At 38.5% G+C, this 15,601-nt stretch overlaps 1 protein-coding gene across 1 annotated transcript in view; it reads left to right on the top strand.

Annotated features, from left to right (window-relative positions):
* LOC149042533 (putative skeletal organic matrix protein 5) overlaps positions 1–3,212 on the top strand; it is a 20,077-nt gene extending 16,865 nt beyond the window's left edge. The window contains exons 2-4 of the mRNA XM_089213133.1: positions 1,385–1,421; positions 1,818–1,944; positions 2,694–3,212. Coding sequence (XP_089069259.1) covers positions 1,882–1,944; positions 2,694–3,212 — 582 coding nt within the window. The 5' untranslated portion in view covers positions 1,385–1,421; positions 1,818–1,881. The remainder of the gene's footprint in view (positions 1–1,384; positions 1,422–1,817; positions 1,945–2,693) is intronic.
* Positions 3,213–15,601: the final 12,389 nt, after the last annotated feature.

The raw sequence follows: 15,601 nt of genomic DNA, 5'->3' as shown, positions 1-15,601 counted from the left end.
TCGGGCAAGTCAACCCTTTCCCGCCCATACCATCCTTAAGGGTTTAGTTCATTGATTTTTAGCGCCAGAATCTCTTTCTCAGCAGTGTAGTCAATAAACTGTTTTGCCCAAACATCGTAGTCTGTGTTAGATTGCACATTTCGATGTTTAAAAAATGTTTTGTGCCTTTCAATAAATATGGCCGCCTTCAAAGGAGCAGATGGAAAGCTGTTGTGTGAATTTTTGTCTTCTGATAAGTACAAAGACTTCGCGAACTACCAAGAAAACACGAGTTCGCTTCATTTGTTTATTCAGGTAGGCACTTCTTTATCAAACACTAAAACAGCTTGTAGTTTCACTCAACTATTTTTCAGAAATTCACTTGTTTTACCGATCATTTTTTTTTTTTATTTAAGTCTCCTTGTTCTTCTTCGCCATGTCAAAACGTAGGAACCTGCATCCCGAGTTTGAAATACAATTCTTACGACTGTCTCTGTGAACAAAGTTCCGCTGGAGAATATTGCGAGAAAGGTAATTGATATGTATACTCCGGGTAAGTTGTTTTTGTAATCTATTTCTGTCAATATGCTGAATAATGGTGCGAAAATAAACTACTGGGGCGCGATTTTGTGCTCTCGGCTCCTCGAAGATGAATTAAAGTGGCGGTCGCACTTTTTAATAACACCTGCGGTACATTGCAATATTGACATATTTATCAATGATGCAATGATCATTACAAAGTGCGACAGATCGAGTGTTGATCCAGTCGATCAGTACTATCTAAATGTGTGGCCTATACTTACTATTTTGATCAATATTCAAGACCTCAATGCACAAGATTTTTTTTCAGAGCAGAAAAAGTTTTAAAGCGCTACGGATGTTTTTAAAAGGTTTACTTTTCAGAGAACCGCCAGCGTTTATTATTTTCTTCAAATATTTTGACCTCCGAAAGAGATGTTCAATCTTGCGAAGTGCAGTATTCGTTGAACTCTCTCGTCTGTCCGTAAATTTCAGTTGCCAGCATGCACAAAATACAACAAAATTGACCTAAGAATTAGGATTTAACAGTCCGTAGATGTCGTGACGGTGCGAAATGGATTACATAGAGTTGAATATAGCATAAAAAAATGTTGATTCAAAACAAGTTTAATCGAATGAGAATCAGAAACAGAAAACCGAAAAACTGAAATTCCATGGGTTTCAAGTGGTCACTAACAGGAATTTTCAGTGTGCTACGTTTGAAGTCGACAAACATCATTTTGAGCACCTTCTATGAAGAAACAAAAAATTAAACAGTATTTAATATAACAGCCTGAAACGCTTTGGTGTGAATGGAGTCTGAGAATTTAGATGTAAATAAGAAAGTGATTTAATAAACCAACAAGATTTCTTTTTTTCTTCTAAGTCGTAAAGTCTTGCAAGGAATTGTATGAAGTCTACAGGTTGGTTTCTTCTTAAGAACGTTTCTGTTTCTTAAGCTCAAAAATTATCATATTATCATGATTCTTTCTTTATTCAATTGATGTCATCTTCACCATTCGAGTGCCCCCCTCCCCCTCCCCCTCGTGTATGAATGACAATACTCAGCGTGGAAACCCAGTTATAAAGACATATGCAACAAAAGTTGGTGCAATGTTGTTGGAAACAAGATTTGACTCCTTTGAACACATTCTAAAGAAAAGTTTAGACGCATATTCGATCGCAAGGAGAAGGAGAAGGCTGGCATTTTAGCGGCAGAGAAATATCTCTACATTAGAAAGCGCAAAAACCCGTTGATTTTTATACTAGGACTGGATTGATTTATTACATTAAAAGGATCAAATCATTCTTTTTGATAGATCTGATGTCAGTAAACTTGTTGCCCTCGGTTTGGACTCCAAACCAGTCTCCGTCCTCTGCCACATGGGGGATTTTGGATTTGGAGATGGAGGGTGGACGCCAGTTATGAAAACTAACGGCAGTAAGGTACCTTTCATCACGTTCTGGTTTCTTTTTTAATAACATACCTGAAAAAAAATAACGCGCGTCTGATTGGCTGAAAACGAGTGCATTTTTCATGTAACACGAGTGCAAAGTTATAACACGAGTGCAAATTACGAATAGCGCGCGAGCTTCCAAAATTTCGTCCGTCTTGACTTTCCGTGTTACATTTTTTCATGGAAATTATGTACTACTAACAACATGATTGCATGTGCAGCTTAGTAATAATAAGCACGTTTAAATTTTTCAAAGACTACAAATCGCGCTCGCCCTTCAGGTTCATGCATTTTAGTTTGAAAAAGTTACTCGTGATTACACTAAATTGCACTCGAAATCATGTTGTTTCCGATACAGAACTTATTACTGAATACAGATAGCCCTGAGCTCGAAACATTAATGGGTCTAGCGAAGACAAATTACAGACTAATATCTGTATTTTTATGTTCTTTTTTTTCTATTTATGAAAAAAAAAATTATGCTGCTAACTTTTAGATAAACACAGGTTCAGATGACGATTCTAAGGACAGACACGACAATACCAGTTCATTTATTTTCGTTACCATAAATCTTACATAACTAATTAAAAAAACAATGATGATAATAATGATGATGATGTCAACTGACAATAGAAACAGACGTCATTTTAAAATGCGAAAAAAACTAAGGGATTACTGAATTTGTCTATGTGATGAGTGTCACAGAAACAATGACGAAATTATCTTAATCTTCTTCAGACCACTTTTCGCTATTATGAACCTTACTGGAGTGATTATAAAGGATACAACCTTCCTGGAGGAGAGACTGGGTTCGACGGACAGGAATCAAAGGTACCCACCTACTGGAACATATCCTTCCCCAAGATCTGTCTCGGCATGAAGATCGGACAACAGCTCAGGTTCATTGTCATCCACAAGCAAGCTGACTCTCTGTTTTCACTGATCGCTGATGGGCAATACCGCGCCACCTTATTGGGTCGTGACAAGTGGAAAGAGTTGATTGGTTCGCAAGGATCATTACAGTACAACTGCGAAAAAGAAGGGTTTAATGTCGTTTGTAGTCGGAGTGGGCATTCTAAAGCCAGAATTGGTATTGTTAGCGAAAACAAGAATAGTTGTGGCTCGTGCGACTCAAGGATCGGATTTGGCACAGAAGGGTACCCTGACGCCTCAAACACGTGTGGTAACGAGGCTGTTATCAATCCAGATAATGGAGACAAACACCTAAAAGCCATGGGATACATCTTGGTAAAATAAATATGACTCAGTCTTCGCAAAATAAACCTAATGATAAGTCTAATTGTCGATTAGTTTTTTGTCGATTAGTTTACGATTATGTCCGTGTATAACTTCTGTGTTACCCTGGATCAATCTCTAGCGAATCTTTCTATTAACTCTATATAAGTAGATTTGAGATACCACGTTGAACATTCTATAATGTAAAACGGCATGTTAAACAGTATTTAAATATTCTGATAACAGAGGTGTCCAACTCGCTTACTGTTTACGGCTTTTCACCTAGAAAAAACAAACTTATTGATATGCTCGCTGGTAAGTTCAACCAACTACATGTCTCATCTATTTCAGCCCCCAGGCAGTTTGCTTTAGGTAGCTTTGAGGTCTCATTGGCTCTGAGCGATGTTTTTCTGTATTGGTGGTTATAATTTCTTTTCTTTTGGTTTTTAATATCACTCTCATCAACTTAAAAGCTCAAAGCCTTTCCCTTACCATTCTCAGAATCAATTGTTCACTACAGGAATTAAACAATTAAAAAAATCGGATAAACAAACACCTATCAAACTTTTGACCCCTTGGAGTGACAGAGCATCTAATTTCTCTTACAATATCACCCCTGGATCAAACATTAAGGTCACCCAAATCAAGGAATTGATCACGGACCAAAGCTCTGGATTGTTACACTAATTCTTCTCCTCGGCTCCTTAGGAAACATAGAGAACAGTGTGGAGAATACGCATACTTATTTTAGGGCGGAAAGGTTAACCTTGCAATAGATTGGCATCCCACCCAATGGGGATTGTTTGCAGAGTGCAGGGAAACTCTTATGGCCTTCGTTTAAATAACAGACCCTTAGTTGGTAATTTAGTGGTAACAACTGAGTTGAAAACGTAAATTGGTCACCGTAAAGGGTTAGAAAGCTGACGTTTCGAGCGTTAGCCCTTCGTCAGAGCGATTGGGCCATGATTCTGGAGGGGAGGGGAGGAGGGAAGGGGGTTTGGGACAGCTTTAGGGTCAATGTGTGTTTTATTCAGTGAGAAGCCAGCCATGAGAAACTTCCAGCTTAGTGGCTCTTTATGATCGAGTTTTTATTCATAAAAGTTTTTATTAGTACTGCAACCTAATGAGGTTTACACGAAAACATCAACGGCTGCGAAACAAAGCCAGATTTTATCGAGGGCTTTCTTATTAAAAGAAATAAAAACCAACAACAAGGTTATCACAGGGGCCTATCAGACTAAAGGATAATAATCCAAAGCAGCAATGGACTCTCAAATTGAACACATGAAAACTGCCGATAAGCAGGAAAATGCTCACCACCAGGTCTTGATTAGTTTTAAGCTACTGCATTTGATTGATATTGAGAGGGTGTTTAGAGTTTTATAGACCAGTCTTAGGTGAAGCAATTCTGGTTTAATTTGGATGCTAAAAGATCTTTCATTATCCTCTTCACCTTTGCTCTCTAAAGAGAAATCAAATGAGTAATTTTTCTTCAAAGAAATAATAAATCCATAAACCAAAAGGTCATGAGAGTTGAGAAAATCATCAAACTTATGATAAGGCAAACTTCAATTTACTAACACCTTCTCCGAACTAACATTGAAAGAAATGTATGGTGGATGGTAAGGAGAACTTACACTGTGATCCGGGGAGTAAAAGGGGTATATGGGACCTACAGAAGTAGGTTCTTAGAACGTTTTGAAAATGCTATGCCTAAATATGGGAAAATGCTTTCTGCCAATATTACTGCAACATAGTTATTATACTTTTAAGAAATAATACTACAGGTGTAGTATTAGAAGGCGCTCGTCATGGCGACCGATCACGGTTTGTACCGCTCTGGCTTTTCCTCTGATTTTTACCTTTTTATTAGGTCAGGCGGGCCTTGATAACCACAAATTTTACCACAATGGATACTACCAAGCTAGAGCATTTGTTCGTGTGTATCCATGGTTTGTTTTTAGCTGTTCATCGAGCTTATGCCATCGCAGTTGTTTGGCTTTCGTCCGCCATCTTGGTTCACCAAGTGCATGTTATCAACTGGTCTGGGTTCGATTCTTGGGAAGACGTCTTCTTTACTTTTGTAATGGGACTACTTCCTTCAACCCTTCTGTTATTAGAATATTAATTGGTGGTGACATACATCCACAGCCCGGACCAAACTTGACAGCGCTTCGTGGCTATCCTACCGCAAGGACTGTGGCTTCCAAAATTTACCTCCCAAGGGATGCTCACTTAAACATCAAAATTGCTCATCTTAATGTGCGTTCCTTGAAGTTCAGAGAAAATTTCATTCTGATTAAAGATACTATTCAATTGATTCCCGACGCCTTTGTTTACACACCAGGATATACAATATTTAGACAAGGTCGTGGTCCTCACAAAGCGGGTGGTGGACTTTGCGTTTATTAGAGAGATACTTTGAAAGTGGTGCACGTCGACAGCCTTTCTTCAGTGGCCAACAATGGCATTCAGGAATTATGGCTTAAAATACAAACGAGATCTTGTAAATCTTTTCTACTAAATACTGTCTTTCGACCTCGTAGCACTCCCGTGAATTTCCTTGACAACCTTACTCGGGTTTTTATCGACTCTCTTTTAAGCGGCCGGGATATTTTTATCATTGGTGATCAAGTGGAGGTGTACAGTATCCTGTTTCTTGATGTCCTCAACGAACACGCTCCTACCAAGAGAATAAATGAATGCGAAACCAAACCCGTTTGTCACGCCAGAAATCATGCAGCTGATGAAAACACGTGATAACTGGTACATGAATGCGATGAAAACAAACGATAAGCTGCACTGGAATGCATATAAATTTTTTTGGCAGAAAGTCAAACGGGAAATCTGCTTGGCTGAAAGGAGCTATGTGAAATCGCAGATTATGGAAGGCAAAGGTAACATAAACTCCATAGGGAAGGTGATTAATAGATGTTTGCCGAAAAAATCTTGCAGCGTACTAGTTTAATGATAGACATGAGAACGTGGCCAACGGCTGTAATAAATATTTCACATCGGTTGGATGTATAATAGGTCTTAAAGCCAACCAGTTGGCCAAAAGACCAAACTTGGACTTTGGATCCAAACGTCTATGCAACCTCTAACGTTCCTGTGCAGAGTGAGCAGTTTGAATTCCAGCCTGTAACAGAGAAAGATGTGGCGAATGTTATCCTCAATTTGCCTTCTAACAAAGCACCAGGCTTTAGCAAAATTCCAGCAAGAATACTTAAGGATAGTTTACCGGAACACATACGTAAAACGGTAACCGTTGCAAGTTGTATCAACAAACTGATCCAGATCAATAGAATTAAGCATTTATTTGATAAGGAAACGCTTTCGTTGATTTTTAATAGTTTTGTTTCTAGTAGGCTTTTTTACTACTCATCAGTTTGGAGCAACACTTCGGCGATAAACATCCATAAGCTCCAGCTTGTTCCGGCAAAATTTTGCAGCCAGGATTATCTTAGGGCTTCGCAAATATGATCATATCTCTGCAGGCCTGAGATAACTTCGATGGCTAAACGTCAAACAAAGACTTGTGGTCAATGATGCAGTTATGATGCATAAATGTCTTCAAGGACTGTCACCTAGCTACTTGTCGGACAAATTTTCAAGTCGAGCTACTATTCACTACAGGCAGACAAGATTTGGAAACATCTAGGTTAGATGATAATCATTGTATATAGTTATCATTTAGTTATCCTTGCAGATAGATTTTACATAGTTTTTTATCAATTAGTGATGTAATTAATTTATTTATTTAGTTATTCTTGTAAATAGCTTTTACATAGTTTTTATCAATTAATACTGTAATTAATTTATTCATTTATCTATTTAATTTTATTTTAATATTGATGCTGAAAAGCCCCTTTTAGGGATGCTCAATAAAGTGTATGTGTGTGTGCGTGTATGTGTGTGTATGTAAATGTGTAAGATATAATAAGTCAAAATAACTAAACCCAATATTTCTCTCCTTGTAAAAAGTTTGGGTTAAATGTTTTCCATGCATATTTCCATGCTTGTATTTCCTGCGAGCATTTTACTTAATAAGTTTACTTCTAATTTTTGTCATCTACAATTGATGATAGACATTTTTCAGGCTATTCTGTGCTAAAATGTCTTTGTAATTTTTCGCGTACTCTGCCTCCAACTCCCATTGGGTGGGATGCCAGTCTATTGCAAGTAAACCCTTTCCTCCCCATAAATTACTATGTATATTCTCCACACTGTTCTCCATGTTTTCTAAGGAGCCGAGGAGGAGAATTGGTTTAACAATCCAGAGCTTTAGTCAATGGTCAATTACTTGATTTGGGTGACCTTAATGTTTGATCGAGGGGTGAAATTTTTAGAGAAATTAGATGCTTGTCACTCTTGGAGTCAAAAGTTTAATAAATGTTTGATTAGCCATTTTTTTAATTGTTTAATTCCTGTAAAGGACAATGGATTCTGAGAAAAGGAAATGAAATGCTTTTCAGTTGATGGGAGTGATGTCAAAAAACCAAACAAAAAAAAAAAAAATTACAACAGCCAACTGGAATACGGGAAAACGTCGCGGGGAGCCAATGAGATTTCAAAGCTACCACAAGCAAAATGCCTGAGGGCTGAAATAGATGAGACATGTAATAAGTTCAGAGAGCAGTGCAGGTTTTTTAGCCAGAAAAAAAACTCAGCGCAGGAGAAAAAAAAGTTATCAGCAAAATGTTTCCGAGAGGAAACTAAAGTGAAAAAAGTGAAAAACGATAAAAAGCGAATTGTATTGTATGCGGCTTTCATTTCAAAGAACATCATTTTAAAAGAGAGTCTGACCGTGAGACTCAGAGACCGGGAGATTTACAACGAAAGGGTAAATAAAGTGATAGAGAGAAAAGAGCGTAGAAAGGAGGGCACCTATGTAAAACGAGCGATGTGGTGGAGAGACAAGTTAAGTCACGGAAGATTGTTACGTCTAAGCCGACCTTAGATGAGCTAATAAGTCCAGAGCTATGCGTCTACATCTCACTGAAGGCAACGAAAGATTAAACTGCAATAATAATAATAATAATAATAATAATAATTTGTTACTTATAAAGCGCAAAATACATGTGGATATGATCTAATGTGCTATACAATAAGACTAAGCAAAATAAAATATGAAAACGAACTATAAAAGGCTAAGAATATGCAATTTGACTAACTAGAAACGAACTATACATCTATACATCTTCCATGGAACATTTTCTACTGTTTGCGTCAAAATCGGTACATTCTTGATGTAGATACAGGATATTATTCCACACTGTAGTATGTTGCATTTAAAGGACTTGCAGCACTGCGGGCTCTGTCGACGTCTAATTATTTCTCGCAGATTATCCACAGGTTCTTTCATAGGGTGCGTGGACATTTCTTGCCTCAACTTCCCTTGGTATGGATATCCGACAGAAGGATTAACGAGGACGAAAAGAATCATTCTATAAGCCCAGCTATCAGCGGCCTGAAGTTGTTCGAGGGTAGCTTCGTTTGGTCTCAATTCCGGCAGCGAAATTTCAGGCGACATGTATGCGGGAGTGCCTCGATCGAGTTCCTGCACCCTCGACGACAAAATTGTTTGGGTTTGAATGATGTTTGAACGGCCCTCCCCAAAATCTGCAAGCTTTCATACGACAGGACTGATTTCCCACATAAATTCTAATTCATCACCGCACACATGAATGTAATGGTCGTTACTCAAAAGAATGTTCGCCGGTTTCGAGTCCCTGTGTGCTATTCCATTTTCTTGTAGAAACTTCAAGCCAACTGCAACTTCTTTTGCTATTACAGGGACGACATGCTCGAATCCTCTAATTTTATAAATTCGAATTGCAAATCGGTGTGAGACAAGAATTCTGAGAGGGAGCTAAAAACTCTGTCGTCTTCAAATGGCCAAAAGGAGAATTTGACATACTCATTCATTAGTACAAATGGACTAATTGATATCGCTATAAACGACACAATGTTTGGATGACCATTTACGCTGTTCAGATGACTCGACTCCTTTGCGAACTCCTTTTCATTACCTCTGATGTCTCAAGGAACTTTAACCACAACTTGTTCACTTTGACCGTCTTATTGCTTGTAATGCCCTACCTTCGCTACACCATGGCTGCCATAGCCTATTTCCTTTCGATCTTTGAAATCTTCCATTTAAATTGCGGCAGGCCATCAAAAACACTTCCGCCATCACGTAGAATGCCTGGACATCATTAATTATTTATCAGTACTGAAGTGGAAGATTTGACTGCACTCGCGCCTTGAAAAGCCCATAATTAGAGAAGAAAGGGCCGAAACTAGGTCAGCAGCGTTCATAAAATTCGGTTTTTCAATTGCCGGAAGCAAAAATTGAGAAACCCAAGAGCGGTTTTTTGAAGAGGAAGGGTTAATCCTTAATTTAAGCTTAAAAAGGGAAAGTTTAAGAAAGTATAAGGACTATTCCCGAGCCTTTGAAAATGACGAAAAAACGGACATTTTAAGTATGAAGGCCGATTTCAAACGCGATTTTTCAAAAACTCAAACCGGCATCCAAAAACACAAGAGCGGGAAATAGAAGATGGATCTTTCCTGAAACAGAATCCGTTTTAACTTAGGAAATGGTGAACGACAACCACTCTTCCTCGCAGTTTTAAAATTTGTAGCCAAAGTTCCTTTCGAAAAATGGCGCGTTTCGAGTTCGACACTATTGTTTTCAGCCCACGCTTAAATAACAATGGCTGTCAAAACTAAACAATGACCTATTCAATAAAACCACTCAATTGTAAAATAGACGATTTACAGCGAGTTTTAAAAATGATCTTAGTGCATCAGCTGCTTTATGCAACTAAACCGTGCGATGATGAATGATCAAAGACAAAATGATCGTGATCGGGAGCTCTTTTCAGAGCTCATAGAACCCCCGATCCACCCTCATCTTATACAAGGAGTTCCACCTTTTCTTGAGGAAAGCAATCCAGTTTACATGATTCAAATGAGCGGTGAAGCAGCCTGGAAATGCAGAGAGTTTTACTGGCTGCCTCGTAGAGTATTTGATTCACTTCAGGCGAGCATCCCGCCTCTCGGCTACAAGCTCAATTAATCATCCTGCGATCGCGTTGGTCGCACAGTCGGCGAAAATATAAGGAGATTTAAACGCAAGATGGACTCAATTACAAGCGGTAAACAGAGGCAAAAAGTACGAGCCGAGACGTGGGTTAAAATTACAATAAACCCCGAGGAGATCGCGCTAACACCAAGTGATGTGTTGGCAAATGTAACGAAAAAGAACAACGAACTTTCGACCACAGTTGAAGAAAAGACCGCCGAGTTATACAATTCAGAGGGTCAGAGACTTGCCCACAATGGTAAACACTTCACAAACGTCGGAAAGAAACAGCAGAACAGACAGTTAACTGAGATACGGTAAGTCGGCTTTTAATTCCCTCTTGTTGCCAACGTAAACAATTTGGTTGCTTAGGAAATTATATGTGGACCTGTTGGTGAAATTCAACGTAATGTTTTGTTATTTCTTTGCAGAAGAAAAGCCAAAGATGCACTCTGGTTCGGAGATACGTACGGATTAATGCCCGAGTCCTTGAGGCTCCGGGATAAAACCGGACAGAGCCATGACACCAATTTAAGAGAAATTCCAGCAGGTAACAAAACTTCAAAAAACCAGTATACTGCAATAGAGTAATTCACGAAAGCAAAAGATGACTCTCCTCTTATCACTTTCTTGGCAGATGGTCCTGACAAAGAAAACATGTCGATTAATGGAGCAGTTCCTGAAATTCAAAACAAAGACCATTCGAGGCAAGGAGACAGTTCCAAAGGTAGGCAGACCTTTCCAATAATAATTATTTTCAAACAGGGTGCCTTCTGAGTCACAAAAGTGGTTTCAGAACAGCCCTGCTTTCTGAGTTTAATAATAATGATAATAATAGTAATGATACTAATAATAATTATAACAACAACTTGATAGTTACGCGTCGTTTCAAAAATGTAATGTGTTATCACAACTGCTATTTCCCTTCAGAGAAGAAAATGCATGCCTATGAGAAGTTGCCTGAAGCCGAAAAGGAGAAAATCAGGGGAATACTTTTTATAGTGGACAAGTATTCCATTTCATGGGAGGCCTACCATGAACTGTCTCAGCAGGACCAGACACTGCCTAGATCGATCCTATTTAGTACAGGGATGTCAAGGCACCAGAGAATCTAGTTGGGACATAAGAAAAGCACCAGGGGACCAACCAGGAGCTGAGTTACCTATTGAGAATCTACTCAAGCGACAACTTGATTTAATTTAATTGAGCTTATGGTTGCACAGTGTGTTAGCTTGTGGGAGCCACATCAAATAAACAATCAGCGATACAAGTCCAAAGGAAATTATTGCACACTTTTAGCACAGCTAAATTTTTATCAGTTACATATTTTGAGGATGCTTTGGTTTTGGCCGTGGAAATTTAACTGATTCATGGCCGATTGTATTTATAAGGGATGATAGGACCTAAGAATCAATCATGGTCATACATGCCGCATTTTATAAATATGCAGATGTTATGATGTAATCAAAGTTCATGTAACATAACCCCATTAACCTTAAGTTTTTTGCGCCACAACAAATAATCTATGTCAAGGTGAGAACCGACCTCCATAAAAAGGTATAACTGGACAAATCACAACGTATCCAACGTCCCAAACGTATTGTGGAAAGTTACAAAAGCTCTACCACGCGAAGATGAACTACCCTTGCAAAATGGATTTTTGGAATTCCTAGGAATTCCCAGGAATTTTTTCCTAGAAATAAAGGTCTGAAATTCCCAGAAATTCCAAGTTTATAGCCAACAGGACTTGGAATTCCTAGGCAAAATAAATTGACAAATATTTTCAGATCAGAGTTTCAAATAAAATAAATTGGAGACGTCATTTAAAAGGTGTTTTTTCTCAAAGGGAACATTGACTACCTCTGTCTTGTCTGCATGCCAAATGTTTGCAAAGTGTGTGGATGATCCACAAGTATTGGAACTCTTACAAAAATGTTTTGCAAGAATAAAAACAGCAAAACAAATTACAGCAATTAGTCACGAAAACAGAGCGCAAAACTGAAAAAAAAACAACAACAACAATCATGAAAAAAGACAGATTAATTAGGTGTTGAATTTGTTTGTCTTAGGCATGAAATTTCTACTAAATATAATGTCAACAAAAAGTCTCTGACAGTGTTTGAGGCAACTGAACTTGACTGTTCCAAAGTTTTCTAACAAAGGCAACCAGTAATGAAGGTTAGGGAAGTAACTTATGTTCATAACTAACAAAGTTCTTTAAGTGTAGATAACAATGTAAGTATTGTTAATTATCGTGGAAGTTGTGTACCAGGGAACAGCTAATGAGTGTTTGATGATTTTGGCACATCAGTGAACATGAGACATTAATTTGCATCACAATGAAAATATTTTATGATCATGGAATCCAAGAGTCCTTTGAGGTTAGAGAGCAAATCTGTGATATGAGTACATTGGATTAATTGGCAATTTCCATTAACCATAATTGATTGCTTGTTCATGAGGAAATCCACATTAATGTAGAGATTTACTAAAACTTAGTTTGATTAATAAATTTCATGATCTTTAAGTTATAAACATATACATGTATGTATATCCCTTGGTAAGTTTTGTATAACATACCTTTTATTGAGCCAAAGTTTTAAGCCTCTGAAATTACTCCTTCTCTTAAAACCTTCACATTCAAGGTATTGAGAATTTCTTAGAATTTAAGTGGACCTCAGGGTATTTAAATTGCCTCAAATTCAATTCCCAGAAATTCCCAAGAATTCCACCCTTCTTAAATTATAGGTAGTTTGCATAGCTGAGAATTCCTAGGAATTCCAAGTCCTTACAAAACTGGAGTCTTCCTTTCCCAGAAATTCCCAGTAATTCCAAGCTTTTTAAATCAGAGTTAATTTGCATAGTTGGGAATTTTTGAGAATTCCTAGGAATTCCTAGGAATTCCCAGAAAACTGGGAATTCAGTTCGCGAGAGTGAGCTGGTCATGAATTGTTGTCCTTTTTAACACCTTACTGCTTGAAAAATACTACCGGGAGTCGCGCACGATAGCCGCGATCGGAAATACTGACCTTAAAAATTGCGTTTGAAGTTACCCGAAAATTGAAAATAGGCGACTTATTCTAGCAGAATACATTAAAACGGCCTTTCGCTCGAAACGCGTACATCGAAGACATTCTCTGCTTTGCTGACGTAAGTCAGTGTTAATTACGCACTCGGTAAATCAGGCCCCGTCCTCACTAGTGCGTGGTGAATTGTATTCAACGAGAAAAGAGAAACAGAAAGCTCACTTTTTCTTTCTGAATTAAATAGACGGTGTCAATTTAGAGTGAAAAGTTTACTTATATATACTCAACGTTTAATTTTGCAGCTCAGTAGCCTGCATGCAAACACATCAGGTAAAACTCACGATCTCCCTAGTTGTAGCTCCTCTAAGTTGTAAAGATCACCTTGGCCTCTTCTTTCTTTTAAAATATCCCGTACCCAAAAGTTTTTCGAGGGGTCTTAGTTTTCGAGGGGTATTTGGTCTTAGGTCTTAGGTCTTTGGTCTTTGGTCTTTGGTCTTTGGTCTTTGGTCTTTGGTCTTTGGTCTTTGGTCTTTGGTCTTTGGTCTTTGGTCTTTGGTCTTTGGTCTTTGGTCTTTGGTCTTTGGTCTTTGGTCTTTGGTCTTTGGTCTTTGGTCTTTGGTCTTTGGTCTTTGGTCTTTGGTCTTTGGTCTTTGGTCTTTGGTCTTTGGTCTTTGGTCTTTGGTCTCAGGTCTCAGGTCTTAGGTCTTAGTCTTAGCTTTCGTGACACCCTTCACCGCATTTGTATTTTGGCGAAATCTTCGTTCTTTTACGACCACGATTGGACGATATATCCCCAGATACTATCAAATTTCTCTGCAAGTTAAAGCACAGGCGGCCCAAGCTCACGTCTCGAGAAAAAGCCAACGATGAATTCATGAACGCGTCACGCGTTGTGTGACTCGGTGTTAAGTTACGGGAGGAACCGTTGAAAATTTGAACACGTTATAAGGCATAGTATGGGGAACGAAATATGGTCGATTTATAACGATAAATATTTCGAAATCTGAATATTTTACACGTAAAATCAATAAAAACTTACTCATGCCCTGTGTATCCGTCGAAGTTTCTAGCGATTTCTGCCGTTTTAAGCTTGCTTTACCATCACTGTTATCCATGTCAAAAGACGAAGTCAAGGCTGCACACTCCGATTTCGACCTTGGTCCACGCGGAGGTGGTTTGCGCCCCGAAAATCCTCCCGATCGGCATTTTTCTCAGCCACACTTTACGATCTAAGATCGCTGCACCCTGGGACATGTCTCAATACCAAAACTTCACGTGCATTTCGCTGGAAACGAGTGTTTTCTACCTGAATTTCCAAGTTCGCTTCTTTCTGGTTATGCTTTGAACACGAAGACTGGACACGGCCGCGAAAGAGACTTGGGTACGAGGTCAATTTTCTCTCTACCGCGAGTGGTACGGTCGCTTAATGTACAATACTTACCCCATCTCCACAGAGACACCTCGCCTTAACCACCAAACTACTCTATTGAATATTACAAAGAACGAGTTTTCATATGAAGGAAAATTATGAACACTAACACAATGAACTTCATTTGACAATCTGCGTGCTCACAATAGGCTAAGCTAATCGAAATTTTATTGTCCTTTACAATGGATTTCCGGTGACTAAATAGACATTTACTCCAACGTAAATTTGGGGGGTAGATCATGGGTAATTCGGTCCAATCTTGAGGGTTTTTCCATTTTTCCATACGTTTAGTGACATCAATTGGCAAAACATTGTAGTTTGATAGGCCATGCATGGAAGGGTAGATGCAATCGACGTTAGGACATCATGTGGACAATGGTATTTACATTGCGGCATGTAAGACTTCACATACAACGTTCGCTTTAATTACAGTCAATTTCAGGTGGCGAAATATTTCACCTCTCCATGAATTTCACAAGAAATCTACGTGTAGGAAAAAATAATATTCGTATCGGATTCCGACGTCAAACTTGCGAAAAGTTATGATACCTAAATATTTATCCTAGGTTCGCACTAGGAAATTTGTTCTCTATTAATATAAGCTTTTCACCCGTGATTTTATCAGTAAAGTTCCCAAAATGAAATATTAGGATTTTCATCTTGAAACTTTGCCACTCTTAACTTTCTGATTCGCTTCGCCGTTAATTTCACCGCATCTCTTCCTCTTCGATAGCATTTTCGCGAAAATAATCGAAGCTTAGATGCTCACAGAAAACCCCACAGAATATCCAAATTTTGTACGTTGTTTATCTGTTTTACTTTCGACTCGCTGTCTGATTGGTTGATTAGGACAATAGGTTAAGGC

This window comes from Pocillopora damicornis, chromosome 7, assembly GCF_964200805.1.
Source record: "Pocillopora damicornis chromosome 7, jaPocDami1.2, whole genome shotgun sequence".
In the NCBI taxonomy this organism is placed as follows: domain Eukaryota; kingdom Metazoa; phylum Cnidaria; class Anthozoa; order Scleractinia; family Pocilloporidae; genus Pocillopora; species Pocillopora damicornis.
The sequence above is the reverse complement of the archived record's forward strand: the minus strand, read 5'-3'. Positions and strand labels throughout refer to the sequence as shown.